At 39.5% G+C, this 25,712-nt stretch overlaps 1 protein-coding gene across 5 annotated transcripts in view; it reads left to right on the top strand.

Moving 5' to 3' along the window:
• Positions 1-25,712, top strand: part of PAM (peptidylglycine alpha-amidating monooxygenase) — a 262,921-nt gene that overhangs the window by 103,645 nt on the left and 133,564 nt on the right. For all 5 annotated transcript variants that reach the window (XM_075932070.2, XM_075932069.2, XM_075932068.2 and 2 more), the window contains exons 3-4: positions 412-532; positions 25,470-25,527. In XM_075932070.2, the coding sequence (XP_075788185.2) occupies positions 412-532; positions 25,470-25,527 (179 nt within the window). The remainder of the gene's footprint in view (positions 1-411; positions 533-25,469; positions 25,528-25,712) is intronic.

Raw genomic sequence — 25,712 nt, 5'->3', positions numbered from 1 at the left:
AGTTTTTAATATCTTGTATAAATTGAATTCTATATAAAATATGAACTTAAAAAAAGTTACCATTTTCCCTCAGCTGAGAACATATATTTTGGCCTATTAAGGAAAAATAACCATGTATGTCTACCTTAAACTGTACTTAATATGAAACGCTTATTTTAGCAGTAAACTTTTTTTTTGCTAGTACTTCATAGTTCAGTTTATTTTAAGTCCCATGAAAACCTTCAATATATTCACTAACATTTTTCAAACTATCATAAGGAAATTAGACTCCCAAATTACATGCAGAGAAACTGGGTGTCTAGTTCCCTTACTAACTACTGATAGTTCTCGTTTATGGAAACAACTTTTTACGGTAATATAAAAATACAAATTCTTGATCAGTAAATTGGGAATTTTTTTTTTTTTGTTAAGGTATAAAGATACTACTAGATCTTTTTCCAGTGAATGCCTTGGAAACAACAGGCCAGTGATTTCGCTTGGTCTAACAGATGTTGCACTGGATATTCGCATGCCTGGGGTGACTCCTAAGCAGGTGAGAATAATGTATTGTCCCTGTCCATTTGCACAATACACACAGAGAAAATTAATTTTTATTATAACATTACTAATTTTATAAAAAAAAAACCAGGTAAAATTTTCTCCTCCTCTGAAAACAGACAGAGCCATAGACTCCTACAGGAAGAGTCTAAAATATTGAGCAAAATAAGTGATTATAACTTTAAAATTACATTAAATTGTGTTATCTGATTAATGTTATTTAGATTATATTTGTTTTATATACTGAATTCTTGAAGCCTAATTGTTTTCTGTTTTCAATAGTAAAATATTCACAGTGGTGCGTTTGTGAATAAGGAAATTCACATAAGGAAAATGACTCTCTTAAAATTAAAACTTCACCTGTGCCTTAACACATTAGTTTATATAGGCTACAATTAGATACATCAAGATATACCCATTGGCTCCAGTGAGGGAGGAAAGGTTGTTCAGGAGGCTCACATTACAAAGATCTAGCCCTTGAATTGCTATTTCAAGCAATTGTACCAATGCCAAACAGAAAGGAAGTAGAATGCATGCAGTGCACAAACCCCTATTTACGTTGCAATATTTATGACACTAAAAACAATGAAAAGTCCTGTGGCACCTCAGACTAACAGGTCATACACTTTCACGAGTAAAATCCTCTTCATCAGATGAGCCAAGTGGAAATTACAGAATGTGGGGTATATATATCAGCAAAAGAAGTTTCCTGTCAATTATAGGACCTGTGTTAATGAAGCTAATTAAATCAGGGTTGGATGTGTCTCATTTACAGCATTTGATCTTGAGATGTGACTATCAAAGACAGAGAAATTACCTTTGTAGTGTGTTGACCAGTTAAGATCTTTATTCAACTTAAATTGATAATGTTGAACTTGTAAATGAACTCCAGTTCAGCTGTCTCCTTCTGTAATCTGGTGATAAAATTCTGTTGTAGAAGGATGGCTACTTTTAAATCCATTATTGAGTGTTCAGGCAGGTTAAAAATGTTCCCCTACAGATTTGTGTGTTTGACCATTCCTGATGTCTGATTTGTGTCCATTTATCCTTTGAAAGGAGACTGTCCGCTTTAGCCAATATACAGTAGACTTCCGATAACCCGGCACCTTTGGGATGTAGGTGATGCCAGATTATTGGATATGCCAGATTATCAGAAGGTACTATAAGGGGGCATACTCCCAACCCAATCCCCCTCCCTCTGCTCTAACCTAATTCTTGGGTCCTGGAGCTGCCGGTACAGCCCTGCGTCTCCCTCCAGGCATTGGGGCACGTGCGCTGAGCGCCAGGCTGGCTTTGAGCATGAGCTGGCTGAGATGCCATGTGCAACCCAATTCCCTTCCCCTCCCCCCGTTCCCATCCCCAGAGCCAAACACCTCCCCTCCCTGCTGTAACCAAATCCCCCTCCCAACCTTATGCTCGGGTTCCGGAACCAGAACTGCTGCGCCGCATCTGGGAAGCCATGCACACTGCTCCTCTCTCTCCTCTCCCCTGGTGCCCCTCTCCTTCTCCAGAGCCAGGCATCATTCCCCACCAACCTTATGTCCAGGTCCTGAAGCAGCTGCCTGCGCTCAGCGGCTGGCTGCTAGCACGTGCAGGCTGGAACGTTGTGTGCAACCTGCCATGCATGTGCAGGGTACGACGCAGTGCGCTGGGGGCCGTGAGTGGAAAGGTGTGGGCCGTGAGCATGCATGAGGCTCACAGCGGCTCGGCCATGAGAGTGGCTGACCTGAGCGATTCTGGGTTCTGTCCCGGTTCTGTCAGGAACCGCAGTTTTTTTCCTTCAGGAGCCTCGGGTTGGCCACCCCTGCACTAGGCTCTTGCCATTTTGATGCCGGACTATCGAGAGTGCTGGACAATTGGATGCTGGACTATTGGAGTTTTACTGTATATAGTAGAGGAGCATTGATGGCACTTGATGGCAAATATCGAATTAGTGGATGTGCATGTATATGAGCCCCTGATATTGTAGCTTATATAACTTCAACACTATCAACTTAGGCTTGAATAAATATCCTAACTGGTTAACACATTACAAAAGCAATTTCCCCACCTTTGATATTCACATTTCCACTCAAAATTATGTGAATGAGACACACCTACCCTGACTTAATTAGCTTCATTAACACTGGTCCTACTATTGACTGGGAAGTTTTTGCTGTTGCATATACCCCAGACTCTGTAATTTCCACTCCAGCTCATCTGATGAAGTGGATTTTATCCAAGAAAGCTCATGGCCTAATAAATTCGTTAGTCTCAAAGGTGCCACTCGTTGCTTTTACAGTTAGAGACTAACACGGCTACCCCTCTGAGACTGACAACACTAAAGTTAGTTCAGGAAAACTATTCGAATGTAGTTCATTGTATAGTTTTCACAGCATGGTTTTCTTTCCATTTCCTGGGCAAAGATAGTATGATAGATTGTTGACAGGGAATGCTAAGCAAGTTAATGTATACATCTTCAGAAAGTACTTTATTTTTAAGATGCATATAAAATAGCCAAACTTTCTACTGTCTCATATACATTTAGTTTAATTAAGCATGATAAACTGTGATTAATTATTGTTTGAAGCCATGCAATGCCTAGAATTATGTCTTTTATTAAAAAAATAGTACTTTTCCTTTTAAAGGGCTGCAGAGGCATGAAAAGAATAGGATGTTGTGCTGCAGTAGATGACTCATTGTTGCAGATAGCACTTCTAGAAAAACTATTGAGGAAATATAAGAATTTAAATTATCAGGGAGCACTCCTTTGGGCATATAATTTTGAGCCAGCTGTAGCATTTTAATGATTGCAAAATAGAAATAAAATTGTTGCTTTTTTGGAGTTTGTGACTGCATCAAAATATTTTAAAAACTTCTTTTAGAATTCTGAGCTGTGTGTATGGAATTTTGCAGGTATTTGCTATTGAAACACAAGACCCATTAGTCGAAGATGTGACTAACTCTGTTTAGCTGTTTCTACTTTACTCATGTAAAATCCATTAGTGTTAATGGAGAAAGAATGATGATAATTAAGTTTAAGATTCTGTCACGGGTATTTTTAGTAGAAGTCAGGGATAGATTGTGAGCAATAAAAACAAATTCACAGAAGCGCACAACCTACACCTGATTTTTACTTAAAATAATCTGGGAAGGGTAGGTGGTGATAGAGGAGACTAACCCAACCCTGGCTGCTGGTTGAGACTACAGCCATTGCTCCAGCTGTCCCAAGGACTGAGAGCTGCTCCTGCTCTGCCCTGTAAGAAGTCCTGGAAGTCCCAGAAAGTCATGGATTCTGTGACAAGGCTGTACCCTTAATGATCATCATTAAACCTCCCTGGTTCAGGACTCTCTGGTCTGGCAATAGTCATGATCCAGCTGGATCAGAGAGCCCTGATATCTGGGAGTGGAGAATGGCTGGGAGTCAGAGGAACCAAGATCTGGGAATGGAGTTGAGTCACTGGCCAGCGGGCCAGCAGCTGGGAGGCTGGCCAAGTTTGAGGGGTAGCTGGCCTGGAAGCAGGGGGGCCAATAGTTGGGAGCCCAGATAGGGCTGGGAGCAGAGCCTGGCTAGGGCCAACAGCGGGGTTGGTGGCCAGGAGGGAAAAGTAAGAGCTGTGGCTGGTGGAGGAAGGAGAACCTGAGTGGCAGGCTGATGGCTGCAGTTGGGCCAGCATTCACCTCCTCTTGTAATGCAAATTCCTTTGTTTAGGATCAGTCAGGTCTCGACAGTGCTGAGATAGGGCAGTCCAGCTATATTATTTCATGCCCATCTACAAGAGCCTTTAGGCATTTATTAAAAATATAATTTCAATGTAAAATTTAAGCCAAACAAAAAGAGAGAGAGAGAACCTTGCCCAATTCCCATACATGAAAAAAGCAAAGATGCTTACCATAACTAAATCTAAAATACAGGCAGTCCCCGAGTTACGTACAAGACAGGGACTGTAGGTTTGTTCTTAAGTTGAATTTGTATGTAAGTCGGAACTGGTACATATTGTAGGGGAAACTCTAGCCAAACATTTCTCCAGTGCTCAGTTTTATTCTCCCCCACCTCACTTCCCTCAGTCCTTTATTCTCAAGCTGAGGTGTCTGCTGAGAAAAGCTGCTCCGCATCTTCCTGGTCTGCTGGGGGGAAGCAGCTAGTGCAGGGTTGCCTCACCCCGTTTGTAAGTAGGGATCCGATGTAAGTCGGATCCATGTAACCCGGGGACTGCCTGTAAACAAATCCTTTACAGTTTGGAAAGGAAACTTAGCCTTTGTCTTTGATCAGAATATCATAGATAAACTTCATAAGTCTTCCCCAGACTGAGATGTTAGTTCCCATCTTCTCAAGGTAACTATGTGGGATGGTGAGCTGCATCTTAACTCCAGAATGCTTAGCTATCATAACAGGGCAGAACACTGGTGGAGGGTAGAAGTCTATTCATTGCATATGTGTGGGAAAGGGAGTCTCTTTTCTGCCTTATGATCTCTGTCCTCCAAGTGCCAGGAGACACTTGCTCCTGGTGTTGCTGATGTATGCTTCTTAAACATGGCTGTACTGGAGACCTCTCTATTAAAGTCATTAATCTTGCTGGATAATTTAATCTGCAACGTTAAAAGCATCATTATTTCCCATCCTTTGGGTCAAAGTAGGAAGAGAAAAAGTGGTGCTTTTTCAAAGCTCTGCCCATATGAGTTGCCAAAGTGAGATGCTATTCTTAGTAGATCGTGCAGATAGTCCTTGATCAAGAAGAAAAAATAAGTAGTGATACCACTCAAACTCCTCTAGTATGCCAAAATGGGGCTTAACTTGCAGTAAACTCTATGATATTCTGATTCACCATCTTTCTTCTTACACGGGGAATTAAAATGTCAACATGGTTAATTATTTAAGTTATTATAGGCATTATAGGTATGGTTCACATTTCTTAAGAGCCATTGTTATGAGCTCTTTGGCTTGTCCCTGATTTGGTTACATAGAGTTTACATTTTTGAGGGCTTTTTTTCCCCAACCATAACTGTTGGACTTTTAAAAAAAAAAAAAAAAAAAAAAAAAAAGTGCTGAGATTCAGGAGAGCAAGTTAGTTACTTTAGAGAAGTGGTAGAGTGCATACCTTCTGTTTCTGAGTCTCGCTTTTCTCTTCAAAGAAAAATGTGTTGTCACATTATATTGTTGTAATACTGATGCAAAGAAACATAAAAGTTCATAGTCCTAACCAGTAAGTGCAGTATAATTTGAGAACATAGTTCTGGGTAATAGATGAGCAGCTATATACACCTAGTGTCAATGACAAAGAAATAAGACAACGGCATTTTGATTATTGGAAATTAAACTGGTTTTAAAAGCTAAAGAAATCTAATTTGTAAAAGTAGGAAAAAAACCCCTTCCTCTTGATTAAAAATCAACCTGATAATTTCTCCTCTACATCCTAAAGATTTTTCATTTATATGTTTTTAGAAGAATTTATAAATACAAAGTTACTGCATCTTCTTGTAGTAGAATATTTTGCTATAACTACAGGTGTGGAATTAAAAAACAATACATGTTAATTAAGCACAAGACATTGTGGTGTTTAAATCAAATATGCATGGATTATAATTCCAGAAGGGACTGTTATGATGATCTAATCTGACTTCCTGCATGACTCATCTTGTTGAATTTCACCCACCAATTCCTGTTTTGAACTTGATAATTTGTGTTTGAACTAAAACAAATCTCAGGAAGGCATCCTTTTTCATCTGAATACATCAAGTAATGGAAAATCTACTATACCATTCAACACTGTTAAAATGATCATTTACCTTCACTGTCTTTATTTTATTTTTTAAGTTTTTCTCTTTATTTCATGTTAGGGTTTTTGTGTGTGTTTGTTTTTAGTTTCAGCACCCAGCATTTGTTACGATTCTGTGATCTCGCTGAGAAATCTAGAAATCTTTTCACTGCTTCTAGTTACTTATATATATGTTCAAGTTGCCTCATGCCCTTTGATAAGCTAAATGAATGAGTGACTTAAGTTTCTCACTATCAGGTATTTTCTCTAGTGCTGCTTTGAATGCTTTCCAATGTTAGCCTCCTTTTTGACACCAGAACAGGGCATTGTATTCTAGTAGTAAAATCATCAATGCTATATAAATAGGTTCCTGTTCTTGTTTGATATTCATCTATTTGTACATCCAAAGATGGTGTTAGCCCTTTTTGCCATAATGGGAAGTCATATTCAGTTGGTTATGTATTGTGATCCCTGGTGCTTTTTAGAAGTCACTGCTCTGTAGTATCCTATACCTCACATTTTCAATTTGACCTATTTGTTTTCTTCCTACAAATAGGACCTTGGATTTAGACAATAGCCTCTGTATTTTGAGCTACTGAAATTCTACTAAAGCCAGGAGATCTCTTGAATTCGTTTGACAGCATCTCATGATCAACAAACATTTTGTCAGACCACTGACAAAATTTTAAACTCTGCTAGCCTGTGATGAAAAGTGCTCAGGTTCCAGCCCATAGGGTAGATAAGGTTGAAAGGAAGTTTGAAATCCCAGTTTCTCTTAAAATTTCCATATAGACACAAATATTGAAATCAAATGACTAAAACTAATTACAGCTTATAGGTCAAACAACATTCTAAAAAACCACAACTGTTTTCATAGAGAAAAGCACTTCAAAAAATTCTGAGCTTTGAAATGCCTTGTTAGAGTAACTTGGACACATGTTTCTCCCCTTTCATCACTTTCCCAGTCAAATATTTTCCCCCCTGTAAAAGAGTATATATGGGAAATGTAATCTTAAATTTTCTGAGGAATTTAAGGGGGATGATGAGGATTACCAGAATCAGGTTTATATCAATGAGAACCTTTTGGAAAGGAGCTTTTGTTTCTGCGGGAATTTTGTGTATTGGGAGTAAAGTATGGTCAAAGCAGATACCAGATATACACTCAGAGTGGTGTTTGGAGTCACACACACATCTGATTTAGCAGTTTTGGAAAGCAGGAGCAGATGAGGTGCAAAGATTTTTGCACATGTCCCATCTTTGTGAGAATACTGCTGGGTTCGCTTGCCCTCAGACATTCACTTACTGTGTCACTTGTTTTAGGTGTAGGGGGGGCACTTTGAGGGGAAACACAATGTCTGATAAAAGCAGAAATTCTATCATGTTTTACATACTTCTATGGCATTTTGGTTAGGTTTCACTAGCTTTTCATTCAATAAGAGTTCAGTAAATTTCTGTGACAGTCTTCTTGGAGACCAGCAATGAACTACCATTTCTGGAAAAAAAGAGTGTCTTTAATTAAGACCTTTACTTTTAGGTTTGTGTTGAGTTATGTTGTCTCTTTTGGAGGGCTAATTTTACAGAGTCCTGCTAATCAGATTCTTTCCCCTCAACTGGCTTTGCCTGTGGCAGTGTGTTATGTGGGCTTTTTCTTGAACCTCTGGAAAAGATGCTGCTACTTATCAGTTTTCACCACCTGCCTTCTGGAGTGCATTTACTGTGTTAGATGTGTAGGTGAGTTCAACATGTTAAACTTACCTCAACTACATATGTTGTGAACTGACTTGAGTTTTTTATGTCTAGCTTTCATATAGTATTTTACTGACTTTCAGTTTACTCTTACGTGTAGAAACTGTCTAGTCTAGATGTTAGTATATCGTGGACTCACTTGGCTCAGCTGGGCTACTGGGCATGGCACCAGAAAGCCCAGGGGGAGGTAGGGCGAGATCAGGGGGCCTGAAATGCTCTCCCCTGATCTTCTGTCATCCATGACCAGTCAGGTTCTGAGGGTGATGGACCAGGGAAGTCCAACCCCTGCTTCCAGTCTGCTCCTGCATCCTTCCTCCTGGCAAGACTATGACCCCTCCCTCCTGGCCAGACACCCTACCTCCACCCTGTTCCTGCATCCACAGTTGCTCCTGCACCCTCCCTCCTGACCACACACTGCACCCTCCCATGCTCCTGCTCACTCCCCCTGGCCAGATAACTACTCCCAGTCTGCTTCTGCACCCTACCTCCTACCCAGACCTTGCAACCTCTCCCGCTTCTACCCCCACCTCCCTCCCAGATCCTGCACCCCATCCCTATCCCACTCACTGGCAGCCTTGTCCCACACACTGAACCCCTCATTTTTGTCCTCACTGCAGAATTTAAGGGGTGATCTATAAAATCCACCAGAAAAGTAAATCTGACCTATGCAAAGACCTTAACCTCATCCATGTCACTTCCCCTCACCCCTTGGGGCTGGAGCACCAGAGGAATGAAGTGTCTCAGTTGGGGGCCTCCTCAGTGAGATTTGGGGGTTTTGGGAGGAGTTTTTTTGCTTTCACTTGTGTGGTTCCCCACTGATTTTTTTTTTTTGTGGGTCAGTGGCCCCCAACCCCAAAAAAGTTCCCCACACCTGCCATAAAGAAAGAAAACATTGAAACCTTTTGTGTTGGACATAAATTAAGATTTTACATTATTTAAAATGAAGTTTGATAAATAACATTTGAGTTAAAATGCTTAATCTGTTTAATAATTTAGATTAAACCATTCTCCCCAGCTGCAGCACTAGCAAAATGGCTCAGGTGTAATTATGTAATTAACGGTGAGTTTCAATTAGCAACTGGTGGTCTGTGGAAAGGTTTACATTTTGCCAGGTGGTCCACAGGTCAGAAAGGTTGAGAATCACTGAAATAGCGGCACCCTTGGCCTCTCCCTCCAGAGAGACCTCCCCAGGCTCCCTGCTGCTGCACAAGAGGCCACAATTGGGGGAAGGGTGGGGGAAAAAGAAGAAGACTTCTTGTCCTACTCCAGGCCAATCAAGGTGTGGGGGTGGGGGGGGGGAGCACAAGAAGTCTCCTGGCCCTGCTCCTTTTATCCAAGGCTGTACCCCTTTTGGGGTGGGCCAGGACCACTTCAGAAATTTCTCAAGTGACTCTCTTTTTAAAATTATTGGCCACCCCTGATCTAGTGGCACTTGGACCAGGTACAGAGAGAGAGAGAATTAGTTTGCTTTACAGCCTTTGCTGAGAATCAGCTGGCTTTTAGCTCATGAGGTAGTGGCTCATACACTGTGTTCCAGAGGTCCTAGGTTCAGTTCTCCCTGTTGGTGCTACACTAGCATGTTGCAATATAGTAGAAGCCAGCAGGTGTTACTTCTAGAGACCCAGTCTTAAAAATATAGCTAAAGTTATATCTGAATATCTGCTTCTTGTGGCTGTCCACTGGATGCATACAACTATAATCTTTCTGATGGTTTTTAAGGTAAATTTTGTGGGTCACCTTTTCAAAACATAAATTAATGTTATGTACTAGAATTTGGTGTGACAAATCATTTAAGAAAAAAGGTATTTTGTATTTTAAAAGTGCTATTTATGCTATGTAAAGCAAAGGTTACCATGATAAACCTACATTTGTTTTAACTGAATACCAAGAATAAGAGCAAGAAAATTTATGTAACATATTGGCACTTGAGAGAGTGCAGCCCTGCAGTATCTGAAGTGCCATCTTTTAAATAATGTTTTCAATTTTTTTCTGGATTATTGAATATGGTGACCTTTTTTACATACTAGAACTACAAATGTTCCTTATTGAATCACTCAGAACTGTCCATTTATGTGTGATTTAAGGAAAGTATATTAACTGTGAAAAGCAGTCTTTGAGTTGGGAGAGCATCATCTGCACTTTTGTGTAAAGAATGCAATATTCAAATGGAATAGTTCCAAGCAGTTCTTATGAACAGGGTCATTGAAATACAAAGTCAGGCAATATAAATGTGGAAGAAAATGAAATAGAATAATCTGTTTGTTAAATAAACGTGAAATGGTATAATTTCTATATCATTTTAACAAGAAATTTAATAGGAGACATTGAGTAGTACATTAACTGAAATATGTAGAGAAAATAAACCCCCATAGTATATAAATCTCTGCTGGTATTTATTACTCACTATATCAAAACTCTCAGATGGCATTAGTCCCAGTAGTTCTGTATAGCAGAGTTGTTACGTGAGGAGAAGGGCAAGTAAAATATGTAACATAAAGAATGGCTTCAGTATATCTTACTGCTGTAGGTTCAATATCTAATGGGTTACATCTGGGAGGCATACTGGGCATTTTATTTAATTTTTAGGAGGTTGTTCTTTAATCTTTTTGTCTTCAGTAAATTGTTACAGAAGTGGTAGCAATACAAGAAAATGATATATTAAGAGCTATGTGGAGCTTTTAGATATAGAATGAAAATAGATGTGTAAGTATGAGGGTGAATATGGATAGGGAAAATGAATTTAAAACATTTGGTCAAGATGAAAGATGAAAACAATGATAGAATCATAAAATACTAGAAATAGAAGAGACCTCGAGAGATCATTAAATTCAGTCCCCTGCTCTCATGGCAAGACCATCTATATCAGAGATTCCCAACCTTTTCCAGATGGGGACCTATTTTGACAATTCAGGAAGACTTGGTGACCCAGGGCAATTCAAAAAATGTATGAATGGCTCCTTAAGAGCCACCTGGGGAGACACCTGGCGACCCTTTTGATATATAATGGCAACCCATATTTGGGTCCCGACCCATAGATTGGGAAACCATGATCTAGATCATCCCTGATAGATGTCTATCCAACCTGCTCTTAAATATTTCCAGTGATAGAGATTCTACAACCTCCCTAAGCAATTTATTCCAATGTTTAACCACCCTGACAGTTAGGAAGTTTTTCCTAATGTCCAACCTAAACCTCCCTTGCTGCAATTTAAGCCCATCACTTGTCCTACCCTCAGAGGCCAAGGAGAACTATTTTTCTTCCTCTTCCTTCTGACACCCTTTTAGATACTTGAAAACCACTATCATGTCCCCTCACAGTCTTCTCTTTTCTAAACTAAACAAGCCAATTCTTTCAGTCTTCCCCTCACAGGTTATGATTTCTAAACCTTTAATCATTTTTGTTGCTGTTTTCTGGTCCTTCCCCAATTTCTCCACATCTTTCTTGAACTGTGATGCCCAGAACTGGACACAGTACTCCAGTTGAGGCCTAATCAGCACAGATTAGAGCAGAAGAATCACTTCTCGTGTCTTACTCACAACACTCCTGTACAGTTAATGCATCCCAGAATCATGTTTGCTTTTTTTGCAACAGTGTCACACTGTTGACTCATATTTAACTTGTGGTCCACTAGAACCCCTAAAGCCCTTTCAGCAATACTCTTTCCTAGACAATCACTTGCCATTCTGTATGTATGAAACTGATTGTTCCTTCCTAAGTGGGATACTTTGAGATACTTTATTAAATTTCATCCTATTTACCTAAGACCATTTCTCCAGTTTATCCTGAATTTTGACCCTATCCTCTGAAGCATTTACAACCTCTCCCAGCTTGGTCTCACCTGCAAACTTAATAAATCGTACTCTCTGTGCTATCATCTAAATAATTGATGGAGATATTGAACTGAACCGGTCCCAAAACAGACCCTTGCGGAACCCCACTTGTTATGCAGTTCTAGCATGACCGTGAACTGTTAATAACTACTCTTTAAGAATGGTTATGCAGCCAGTTATGCACCCACCTAGATTGTATTTCCCTAGTTTATTGATAAGAAGGTCATGTGAGACTATGTAAAATGCCTTACTAAAGTCCAAGTATACCGCGTCCACTGCCTCCCCTTATCCACAAGACCTGTTATCTTATCAAATAAAGCTTATCAGATTGGTTTTACATGATTTGTTCTTTACAAATTAATCCTGGCTATTACCTATCACCTTATCTTCCAGATGTTTGCAGATGAATTCCTTAATTACTTGCTCCATTTTCTTCCCTGGCACAGAAGTTAAACTGACTTGTTTGCAATTTCCTGGGTTTTTCTTATTTCCCTTTTTTGTAGATGGACACTATATTTGCCCTATTCCAGTCTTCTGGAATCTCTCCTAACTTCCATTATTTTTCAAAGATGTTAACTAAAGCCTCAGATACCTATCAGCTCCTTGAGTATTCTAGGATGCATTTCATCAGGCCCTGGTGACTTGAATGATATCTGTCAAGTTGAAGGCTGTTTATGAAAGTGTTTTTCAGTATTCAGACAATACTGAAATAAATATGTTCAGTTAGTACACTAACAGTAAGCCTTAGCAAACCAATGATGCTGTTGCTCTTGTGAACATACATATAATGCTTCTTTTTAAACTAATATGAAATAATGACACAAGACTGCTGGGCAATTGACATTTGCCTTTCTGAAGCTGTATTGTTCATTAATAGCTGTGCCTCCATTAACTGAGAGATCAGTATCAACCACTGACAATCTGGAAGATGGATAAAGAGAAATAGTGTAAGTCATCTGTTTCTCTGAATTATTCACTATGAACTGATGAAGTGGGCAAAAATACAGTAGCATTAATTTGAATTTGTGGTTATACTTTTCAAGGGCTTAAAGAACAGATCACTGCCCTAGAGCTAGTAATAATTGATACTTTCTTCAAAGTACATCACAAACTTAGAACTTAATGAATCCTTACAACATCCTTGGGTAGCAGGGAAGTAAACATATTATACCAGTATTACATGTGAGAAAACTGACATAAATAGATGGCTTACAAAAATACACAGGCATTCATACATTTTGTGTGATTATAGGGTGAGGCCCACAGTACAGGAGGCTGCATTTCAGAGGAAGGAGCAGCAGCATCACCCAGACACCACTTAGACAAGGTGGCTCCCTTCTATTGGTCTGTCAAAATAATTGTGTAACAAACACCAGTATTGGCTGGTTTTACTGACAGGAAGTGGGCTTCCTGCTTCACCTACAAAAAATGCTCTTATTGGTAATATAGATCAACTTCATTAATAGAAGCTTTTTTTTTTTTTGGTGCTCAGTCCTAAAATGATGTAAATAAAAATACTTTCATTAGTTTAAAGGAAGCTATGTCAGCTTACACCAGCAGAGAACCCAACCCATTACTTTTATTTTAAGTCTGAACCAAGTTTTGGAGTAACTTCTTAAATAAAATAGTTTAGTTCCTTTTTGGAGGACACCATTGTTTCCATATTGTGGTACAGCCTTAAAGGAAATAATCTTTCTGTTCATTTAACCAGTGAATTCTAAAATTCCTCATTTAGGCCGATAATATATCGTTCTCAGAAGCAGTCATGTCCTCAAATTCTTAAAATGGAATCTTTCTTCCCCACACAGGATGTCAGAAGTAAGTGCTGTATTGATGGCGGACCAATGCTATACATTCAGCAGTGATGTAGTATTAAAAACAGACCAAGTCTATATTCCAGAATCTGACTCTTGCCAGTTTGAAGCAGTAATAATATCTTATCCAAATCCTAAACCAAAAAGAAATTCTGGTTGTAGTTGGATGTAAGAAAAATCATCAACATGTTTTTAAAATGCACTCAGAATTTTACTAAGACTGTATCATACTGTTACTGTTTGTTATCAATTAGTAAAAGGGAAATAATGTATTTAAAGACTCAGTGGGTAGATATCAACTTAGTTATTGGAGATCTCTAAAGTAGTCGAGCCATTTTTAACAGTGCACTTCGATAGATAAATAACAACTTCTTTGGCAGCATGGGTAGAATTCATGAGTAGAAGAAAAATGAGTCTTAATCATGGGTTTAGGAGAAACTGAAAACTTGACCAGTTGCTGGTTAATACAGCTTCTGACAGTAGTGACCTGAATTTAGTAATATCTTTCTAAATAAATCTGTAAGGAAATATTCCTTAAGTTTTTCCTTCCCTGACTATTTTTACTCACTTATTGCAAAATGTGCATAACATGAACTAAGTAACAAAATAAGAAATGTTCATATAAGACAAGAACATATTTTCCATTTTGTATCCACACTTGGATAAGCCAGACATAAATGATAGTAATATACAAAAATACTTCATTTAAAAAAAGCATTATTTACACAGACAAAACTGCATATTATCTGATGCATCACAAACTTGGCAAACATATTTCGGATGCTTACTATTAAAAATAGTGTTATTGCAGGGAATGTGGGAGCAATGACAGATTTTTTTCTTCCAAATAGAAGTTAATTTTCAGTTTCTGGAGCATATCTAATTTATCTCTGGAATGTCATTCTCTCTGCTTTGAGTGTCCTGTTACCCACCCACTTCTACAATCTTGATGAGCATTCATACTTTTAGTTTCTCAGACTAACAGGGAATGAAGCATGTGTGTGTACTTGTTAACATAGACACTTGTCAGCTATAGTGTAGTAACTAGAAACACTTTCCTATTGGCCCACCTAATATCCATTTTAAAATATTTTACTTTTTTATTTATTTCCTTTTATTCTAACATGTCTTTATAAACTATTGTAATCCTAATTTTAATTAAATGGGCCCATTGAGTCAAAGGTGTTAACATGATCTGGAAATTTCCAAACATTCTCTGGGGTTTCGTATATGGAGACCTCAGTCTGCTTAGTATCATAACAAACACCCCATTAAACATCTTTTTGCCTTTATATGAAAGATTCAGAAAAGAAAGGGAGAAAGTTAACACATTTATAAGTCTATTTTAACAACATTCTTTGTCCCCTTTGCCTTTTGTTGTAGAAAACATTTAGAAGAGGGAAGAGACCTAAAAAGAGTCACCGTGGCTTAACCACCATATAAAAGAAGCAGTGAGGGACAAAAAGGCATCTTTTAAGAAGTGGAAGTCCAATCCTAGTGAGATAAATAGAAAGGAACATAAACACTGTCAAATCAAGCGTAAAAATGTAATAAGAAAAGCAAAATAAGATTTTGAGGAACAGCTAGCCAAAAACTCAAAAAGAAATAACAAAATGTTTTTTAAGTACATTAGAAGCAGGAAGCCTGCTAAAAAAACCTGTGGGTCCCCTAGACGATCGAGATATAAAAGGAGCAATCAAGGATGATAAAGCTATAAACTAAATGATTTCTTGGCTTCAGTCTTCATGGCTGAGGATGTTAGGGAAATTCCCAGATCTGCACCGTCCTTTGTGGGTGATGAATCTGAGGAACTGTCCCGGATTGAAGTGTCATTAGAGGAGGTTTTGGAACAAATAGAAAAACTTAGTGTTAACAGATCTCCTGGATCGGATGGCATTCATCCAAGGGTTCTAAAAGAACTCAAATGGGAAATTGCTGAACTATTATCTGTGGTTTGTAACCTATCCTTTAAATCAGCTTCCGTACCTAATGACTGGAATTTAGCCAACGTGACACCAATATTTAAAAAGGGCTCTTGAAGCGATCCTGGCAATTACAGACCGGTAAGTCTAACTTCAGTACCGGGCAAATTAGTTGAAACAATAGTAAAGAATAAAATTGTGAGGCATGTAGAAGAACATAATTTGTTGGACAAAAGTCAAGATGTTTCTGTAAAGGGATATCATGTCTTACTAATCTATTAGAGTTCTTTGAAGGGGTTAACAAAAATGCAGACAAGGGGAATCCAGTAGATATAGTATACTTAGATTTTCAGAAAGCCTTTGACAAGGTCCATCACCAAAGGCTCTTGTGTAAATTACATGGGTAGGAATAAATGGTAAATTTTCAGAATGGAGATGGGTAACTAGTGGTGCCCCCCAAGGGTCAGTCCTGGGACCAATCCTTTTCAACTTATTCATAAATGATCTGGAGAAAGGGGTAAGCAGTGAGGTGGTAAAGTTTGCGGATGATACCAAACTGTTTAGGATAGTCAAGACAGAAGCAGACTGTGAGGGACTCCAAAAAGATCTCACCAAACTGAGTGATTGGACAACAAAATGGCAAATGAAATTTAATGTGGATAAGTGTAAAGTAATGCCCATCGGGGAAAAATAACCCCAACTATATGTACAGTATGATGGGGACTAATTTGGCTATGACAAATCAGGAAAGAGATCTTGGAGTTATCGTGGATAGTTCTCTGAAAACTTCCGCACAGTGTGCAGCGGTGGTCAAAAAGGCAAATTGGATGCTAGGAATTATTAAGAAAGTGATAGAAAATAAGACACAGAATATCTTACTGCCCCTGTATAAAACTATGGTATGCCCACATCTTGAATACTGTGTACAGATGTGGTCTCCTCACCTCAAAAAAATATTTTGGCCTTGGAAAGGGTTCAGAAAAGGGAAACTAAAATGATTAGGGGTTTGGAATGGGTCCCATAGGAAGAGAGGCTAAAGCGACTGGGACTTTTCAGTTTAGAAAAGAGGAGACTGAGGGCGGATATGATAGAGCTATATAAAATCACGAGTGGTGTGCAGAGGGCGGATAAAGAAACGTTATTTATTTGTTCCCATAGTAGAAGAACTAGAGGACACCAAATGAAATTAATGGGTAGCAGGCTTAAAACTAATAAAAGAAAGTTCTTCTTCACGCAGCTTGTAGTCAACCTGTGGAACGCCTTGCCAAAGGAGGCTGTGAAGGCTAGGACTATAACATATAGTTTAAAGAAAAGCTAGATAATTTCATTGAGGTTAGGTCCATAAAAGGCTATTAGCCAGGGGATAGAATTGGTGTCCCTGGCCTCTGTTTGTCAGAGGCTGGAGAGGGATGGCAGGAGACAAATTGCTTGATCATTGTCTTCGGTCCACCCTCTCTGGGGCACCTTGTGCTGGCCACTGTCAGCAGACAGGGTACTGGGCTAGATGGACCTTTGGTCTGACCCAGTACGGCCATTCTTATGTTCCTGGTAAATTAATTTAAAACTATAATTGCAAATTGCAGGAGTTCTTATAGTGTGAGTGCTGCATCTGTTCACAGCAGGTTTCCCAACCACAGAATAATTGAATACTGGGCTTGATCCTGGGACAAAAAACCTGTCAGTCCTAAAGGTGATAACTGGAAATGTATAAGCAATCTTAGATCAGGGAGCAGTGGACCTACTGTAGATGTGCGGATCCCAGAGACAGTAGAAGTAGCAGACATGATGATGAAGCTTGTGCCTTCTTCTTTCACTCAACAGTTGTTGCACTTGCAATTCATTGATTTTTCTCCTAACAATCTCTTCTTTTAAGGACTTTAAATTTTGGTTCATTGATTTCCAATCCCACACTTCTTTTGTTTGAGACATGATCTTAAGAGTCGTTAAGTTGTATCAGTAGGCCTTTTACTATGGACTAATTCAGTTTTTATCTTCCTTTTGCATTTTTATCATCAGCATTTATTGAAACAGATTACTTAACCATTTTGTAAACTTACATCCATTTTCCCAGTGTTGAGCTCACAATTAGGATACATTTGTAGGCCCAATTATAGTAGTATAACGCTAGCTACATATAAAATACATGAAGGTCAACCACTTCTGAGACAGGTAGTAGCAGCCAAGCAGCCAGATAATGCACAGTTAACCCAAATAACATGAAACACATCTGAATGTTAATTTTCTGAATTAATTAGTTTGAGATTAGACAAAGTATTTCTCATCCGAATTCAGCAGTGCTGCCCACCAACTCCATTGGTATGGAGACACTGCCTGAGTGTCTTCAACACTCATAACCTACTCCATAAATTTTACTGAACAGTTACGGTGGAACATAAGACATGTAATTATGGTGATGTGGTGTGGGGTTTTTTTTTTCCAGTGAATTTTCCAATGACTGTCTGTAAAGTATCTGGTATGCGAAACTGCAAGTAGGTTACCAGTGACTCTAATAGCTATGTGTTAGTTTGTTCAACTTTAGCTTCGCATGCTAGTAGTGTATTAATCTTTTGAGATTATTGTAAATAGTTGTGCTCCATCATCCCTGTTTCCTTCCTTTGCAATGTGTACTCTGGGTTAGAAGTCAAATGTATACGGTTTCAGTCAGAATAAGAATTTTTAAGATCCTTGAAAAATGACCATCTTAAAAACAAATATAAGAGGTATATCAAGCCATATTACAGTAAACTTCCGATAATCCGGCACCTTTAGGACCCAGGGGGTGCCGGATTATCAGATATGCCGAACTATCAGAAGGGGGGCTATGAGGGGTCTGGAGTGGGGTGGGAGGGGATGCCACCCCAGGCCCCTCATAGCCCCCCCTTACGATAGTCCCGCTCTGCCCCAGGAGTCCCTGATTCAGCCGCTGCTAGTCAGTTTCAGCAGCAGCTGAATCGGGGATGCCTGCAATAGAGCAGCTGGGGTGCTGCCTGGTTGGTCCTGCAGCGCCGAGGGGCGGCACTGTGGCACCAACCCAGCAGGTCTCCAGCTGCTCTTGGGGACGCCTGGGACAGAGCAGCTGGGGTACTGCCTGGTTGGTCCCGTAGCGCTGCCCCTTGGGGCTGTGGGTCCAACCCGGCAGCACCCCAGCTGCTTTTGGGAACGCCTGGGGCAGAGCAGCTGGAGTGCTGCCGGGTTGGTCCCACAGCGCCAAAGGACGGCACTGCGGGACCAATCCGGCAGGACCCCAGCTGCTCTGCCCCAGGGGTCCCCGATTCAGCCGCTGCTGAAACAGATCAGCGGCTGATTCCAGGAAGCCCGGGGCAGAGCTGCTCTGACCGGGCATCCTGGAATAAGCCGCTGATCTGTTTCAGCAGCGGCTGAATCGGGGACCTCTGAGGCAGAGCAGCTGGGGTCCTGCCGGGTTGGTCCCGCAGTGCCGTCCTTCAGCGCTGCGGGACCAACCCGGCAGCACCCCAGCTGCTCTGCTTCCGGCTTCCCCAATTCAGCTGCTGGTCAGTTTCAGCAGCAGCTGAATGGGGGAAGCCTGTCCGGCTGCCCCAGCACTTCCGGGTTCCTGATGGTGCCGGACCATCAGGAGTCCCAGAGCATTGGATGCCAGACTAATGGAGTTTTACTGTAGTTTGATATTCTGTATTTCCCATTAATAGCAAAATACACAGTTGTGAACACTTTCAATACATGGTATCCCAGGGTTCACATCAGCATTGGGGGGGAAAACAGCAAAGAGAACATAGTGATGGAGTATCACAAATAATATAATGACCTTTAATATTTACAGATTTACATTTGCTATCTTAATAGTAAATTGAGGTGGCTGTAAAAGTTGAAGTTTCTTTTCTAAAGAGATAACAAGCAAAGTAAAATATATTTTATGTCTAATTTATTTTAAAATGAATGAGAACAAAATAGTGTGTTTTCCCAAATTGTTTATGTAAGATGGACTTTCGTACTTTCTTCTATTGGCCTTTTGCTTTCCTGGATTTGTGGGGGGTTTGTTTGTTTGTTTTTGGTAACATTCTGGCTATACTTTGGATACTGAGAGAAGCTACTCTTTCTTTTTATTTATGTAAACCATCTTGCATTGTTTTGGTGATACATAAATAATGAAAGTAATAGTTTCCTTCTGCATCCTTCACAGATCTTGTTAGAAGAGAGGCACATGTATGCATGCACACACCCTACTTTCAGTAGAGAGAGAGGAAACAAACATAGAAGGACAGAATTATTGGTGTTCATCCTAAAATTAATATCCCATGCAACTTTGTTTGTGGAGAAGAATATGGGATATCAACATCTGGAGCTTTGTTAGGACATATGTGGAGCAAAGAAATAGAAAGCTGAAAGGAGGAGGAGGATCATCCAAGGAGCACACTGATGGAGAAATTAGAGAGAAAGGAGGAAAACTGAGAAAGTACGGAGTAACAGAAGGCAAGGTAGGACAAAATTTCAAGAAGAGTGTAGTGGTGGACTGTGTTGAAGACAGCTGACATGTCTAGGAGGATGAGGATGGAGTACTGGTTGTGAGACATGACTAAGGTGCCACTAGAGATTTTTAATAGAGCAGTTCTAGTTGAGTGTGAGGGGTGGAACCTGAACTGTAGCGTGTTCAGTATGCAATTGCAGAAGAGGTCTACAAATGCAAACAGTGCTTTCAGTGAGCTTAGAGATAAAAAGGAAGAAGAAAAGTAGGATGGCAGATGGAGAGGCAAGTGGGGTCAAGGATTTTTAACATGACAGAGACACTAAAGTAAGTTTGCATTGTTGGGAAAAGAGCTAGAGGAGAGTGAGAGGTTAAGGAGAAGAGGAAGGGAGGGGATGAAGGAGCCTGGAGTAGATAAGGGGATAGAATCAGTGGTACCATTCTATCTCCCTAGAACATGTTAGGTTGTGCTCCTAACAGCACATTATCTTCAGCAAACATTCTTCATCTGAACAGTTCCCAGTGATGCTTTATCTTGCAAAAAGAGAGAAGTTGTACAATATTCTGGCAAAACACAAAATATTCCAGAACTTGTTGCAACTTATCAGTGACAACATTTTTGTCTCAGAACAAATACAAATTAACCAGGGGACAGCCATTTTAGACTTGATTCCGATTAACAAAGAGGAATTGGTTGCAAATATAAATGCTGGAGGTAATTTGGATATGATGATAAAATGGAAGCTATCTTGATTCTGAGGAAAGGAAAAAGTGAGTGCAGCAGAATAAAGACAATGGACTCCAAAAAAGCAGACTTGAATAAATTTAGAGATTTGGTAGGTAAGGTTTTGGGAAGTATCCCCAAGACAAAAAGAAGTTCGGGAGAGCTGGCAGTTTTTCAAGGAGAAAATATGAAATGCAAAACTGCTAGCTATTATGATGTGAAAAATAGTTAGAGGGCAATGTGGCTCCTTTAGAAACTCTCTTTAATGACCTGAAAATCCCACAAAGAGCAGGAACATGGACAGATTGCTGGGAGGAGCACAAATGACTAGCACAAACATTTTGAGAAAAAATCAGAAGGGCTAAGGCACAAAATAAGTTACTCCTCTGTCAGGGGGTTATAAAAAAGCTATATAAAGTGAGTCTTGACATAAATTGGAAGAAAGAGGCAAAGAAAAGCTAAGGTCTTCTATTTAGCATGAAAGGAGAGCTACTCATAGAAGACATCAGAAAGGCTGAGGCGTGACTGATTTGCTTCAGCAAATCAGATAATGAACACAATCAATGTTAACAAAAAGAGCAGTATAGAAATGTAATAGATATGTAGCCATGTTAGTCTGGTCTAGCTGAAACAAAAAACAGGACTATGTAGCACTTTAAAGACTAACAAGATGGTTTATTAGCTTTCGTGGGCCAGATCCACTTCCCACAATTTGATCTGAGGAAGTGGATCTGGCCCATGAAAGCTCATCACCTATAGAAATGTAGACTTGCGCTGGTGCCTGAGTTCTCACACTCTTCTGTTGTTGGGCGTCGGAACCTGGGCTCTAGCCCCAACGTAAACATCTACACTGATATTTTTAGCTTTGTAGCCCTAACTCCACAAGCCCAAGTCAATTGTTCCAATCTCTGAGAGTCCTCGCCAAATATTTTTCTTTGCAATGTAGACTTACAATGTGGTAAAAAATTGCCAAGAAAAGTAGTATCATTCTGAAATGTATTAACCGGAGTGTCTCATGTGAGACCCAGGAAGTAATTGTCCTGCTCTGTATGGCACTGGTGAGGTTTCAGATGCAATACTGTATGCAGTTTTTCACATACATTAAGAAAGATATAGACAAATAGAAGAGTCCAGATCAGAAAAATAAAAACATTAAAAGGTTTAGAAATCCTGATTTAGGACAGAAGATTAAAAAAACTGGGTGTTCCTGTTATAAAGAGGACAATTATGCATTGTTCTCCATGTTCACTGAAGGTAAAATAAAAAGTAATGCACATAATCGGCAGCAGGAGTGATTTAGGTTAAATGGTGGTGGTGGGGGGGGGGGGGGATTCTAACTATGAGGGGAATTAAGCACTGGAATATGCTTCCAAAGGAGGTTTTGGAAACCCCATCAGTAGATGGATTTTAATAACAAGTCGGACAAACACCTGTCGGGGTGATCTAGGTTTACTTGGTCTGACTCATCACTTGAGGGGTCTGATGAGATGATCTCTCGAGGTTCCCTCCAGCCCTCATTTCTATGGTTTTAGGATTCCAGGATCTTCAAATTTGGCAGGTGCTTTAGGACTGGCAGAGTACCAGATTGGGAAACCCTAAAGCAATGGCTGTGATTAATTCCTTCCTTTACTGTGTCATCTTTCATTAGGTTAGAGCCTGAGCTTTCTGACAGACTACTTAGGAGCTTGTGGCAATATGCTAAGATATAGAATACTTGTTGTTATGAGAGTAAGTGTTCAAAAAGAGTGGGTGTGAATGTGTGTGGTGATAGATTGCATTGTGTGTAGAATAACGAAAACCTTTCCAGGACATTGCACTGCTTGGTAACATACTGTAATAGCAAGGCAGAGAATCACATTGGTGATTTAGCAATAGGTAAAACAAATGCACATCAAACCACCTCATTTAATGCCCCTAAATTTCCAATGATATTCATGTTTTTCATCCAGAAGGGGACCACTAGAACTACCTCCTGTGTAACACAGGCCATAGAATTTCTCCTATGTACAGAGCCCAATAACTTGTGTTTGGCTAAAGCATATCTTCTGGAAAGCATCCAGTGTTGATTTGTAGAATCCAGGAGACACGGAATCCACCACTTCCATTGGTACTTTGTTGCACCAGTTATTCACCCTCATTGTTAAAATGTTGTGCCTTTTTTCAAATTTTAATTTGTGTGACTTTTAATTTTCACTGGTTAAAGTCTAGTTGACTTTCAAAACACCGAATAAAGTTTGCCTCTTAACTGACTTGATGGTTTTTTTAAACCATGCTGTTAATGATCCCAAGGATTTAATGAAAAAAAAGGTGAAGTGTTGTTCTTTCTGTTTTTTTAAGTTGTGTTTTCAGTATCGACTCCAGAAAGGCACCTAATTAGAATATATGACTACACACAATATCAGCTATATCATCCACCCTTCTCTTCTTTTTTGTAGCTCCTGGCAAAAAACAAAGCAACTTAGCATATTGCTTTTTCTTATATATAATAGCTGATCTATATAACAGTATTACAAGCTGTCCTCCCTCCTCAATTATATCTGATTATTATTTAAGCATTTTCAATGCATCTTGTCTGAAATTATATTGTAAGCTCTTTGGGATAGGCACGTTATCTTTCTATAAGTATTGGACAGTGCTTATCACCATGGTTGCCTTGTCCTACTAAAGTTTGTGGCCACTCTTCTAATAAAAACATCAACGATCTCTCTTGTAAAGAAATTAGGACCTATAAAATATTCAATTTAAGGTGCTGTACTGAATGGTATTTTTCCCCTCCCCCCCATGATACCATAATATAAATATGATATTGCTGGCTTCAGAGACAAACTACAGGTAGTCCCCGGGTTACATGGATCCGACTTACATCAGATTCCTACTTACAAACGGGGTGAGGCAACCCCGCACTAGCTGCTTCCCCCCAGAAGACCAGGGAGACGCGAAGCTAGCGCCCCCCTCCAGCAGACCAGGGAGGTGCGGAGCGGCTTTTCTCAGCAGACACCTCAGCTTGAGAATAAAAGACTGAGGGAAGTGAGGTGTGGGAGAATAAAACTGAGCTCTGGAGAAATGTTTGGCTAGAGTTTCCCCTACAATATGTACCAGTTCCGACTTACATACAAATTCAACTTAAGAACAAACCTACAGTCCCTATCTTGTACGTAACCCGGGGACTGCCTGTAATACGTTGCGATATAAAGAAATCATGGTAACAAGCTAATTTACTATAGCAGCAACTCATATATCATACAGTCTCTTTGGCCAAGCTCTTACAGAAAAGCATTGCTATTAATTGTGACTTTTGATGGACAGTTTTTATTTTTATGGCACCTGTCCCATAACCAGCAGGCAAAGACAGGATTGACTATTTAATTCACTTTGGGTCTAGTCCAGTCCATCACATCATTATTCTGTGTTCTAGCATAATTCACATGTGATAGCAAGCATACACCATGCTCAGAATTAGTAGGCTATTGCCCATTCCACTGATGGAATGGTATTTTGATGGAATATTCCACTGATGGAATCCTGATATTATCGGATTGACAGGAATCTAAAAATTTCCATTTAATTCAGGCCACTTAAAGTCCTATCTCAACCCTCAGGATAAACAGCAGATTTGGCAGACTCCCTTTAATATTTTAGTCCTTTTGAGGTAAAGCAATTTTTTAGTGCTTTTTGGAAGCTTTAAGTTTTTACAGAAAACCCAACTTTCCTTTAGCATTGTTCTTGTTCATTCTTTCCACCCTATCCTTCCCTACCAGTGAATTCGTTTGGAGCTGTGGGTACTCAGCAACGTTGAAAATATAGCTTAAGGTGCTCATAGCAGCACAAGCAGTTGCTGATATTTGACCTTGGTCACTATCTTGGGTTCATTATGACTGCAACTGAAGTTTTAATAGTTCGTTTAATTTTAAAGTGTCTACTTGAGCACTTAGTTTTTAAGTGATTGGCATTTAATGCTAAAACAAAGGTTTTAGAGTCCCAAAAGCATCAGTAGAGACTTGAAGATGGTAACCATGAATTACATGTGATGGTTGGACTTACTATAACATTTCATGGGACTAGTCTCATTATGTCTCAAGGGAGCAGCGACCTAATTGCTCTTGGAAAGTGATGGTATCGTACAATTAACGGGTGAAGAGAACTACAAATAATATTTTATGCTGCTTCTGTTCTTGTCCTGATGCCCTGGCATAATTCCAGTTCATTCTAATTGGAGTGAGACACATGCATTAAAAAGCACATATAGTTTTTAGATTGCTGCTGCACATGTTTTCAATATTAATGTGCTTCATGGCTGAAAGAGACCACTTTTATATAAGTCTAGGAACAAGGAAAGAATTACTGATTCAAGTAGATGTGTACTCAGCCATGACTTAGTGGGGTTTTTTTAAACTACAGTAAGTTATAGATTACAGAAAATAGAGAAAAATTATTCAAAAGTCCAATAACATGTCATTTTATTTGGTATGTTTCTTCAATTTACTTTGGCTGAATAAGAAGGCAACAATTTGAAATTCTTAGGTGCATGGGTTGTTGGTTTTTTTTGGGGGGGATGGAGGGGTAGGCTTAGTAAATAATTTCTATGGCCAGGTTTCTGAGGATATAAATGTGGGTAATTGCTTGTTTCCCATGTATCAATAAAGCAGATTATGAATGTTAGAATTCTTTTTCACAAGATACAATTTTAAGATAATTTTTATTCTTTTGTTTCTTTAATAGTCTGATACCTACCTCTGCATGTCATTACATCTGCCAATGGATGAGGAAGCCTATGTAGGTGAGTATGAGCTATGTGGAAAAACCTGATCAAACCTTTTTTAAATCATTCCACAGCTATCTTTTGACTTATAAGTGCTTAATCTTTTACTGTCAGAGTTTCTAAAATGCATTCATCATACCTAATGCAGAAACAAACTAGAGAGAGCCACTTAGAGTCAAGATACCAAACTGTATCTGGGGAGA

This window comes from Pelodiscus sinensis, chromosome 6, assembly GCF_052426305.1.
Source record: "Pelodiscus sinensis isolate ZL-2025 chromosome 6, ASM5242630v1, whole genome shotgun sequence".
Taxonomy (NCBI): Eukaryota; Metazoa; Chordata; order Testudines; family Trionychidae; genus Pelodiscus; species Pelodiscus sinensis.
Note: the sequence above shows the minus strand (reverse complement) of the source record. Positions and strands in the feature narration are given on the sequence as shown.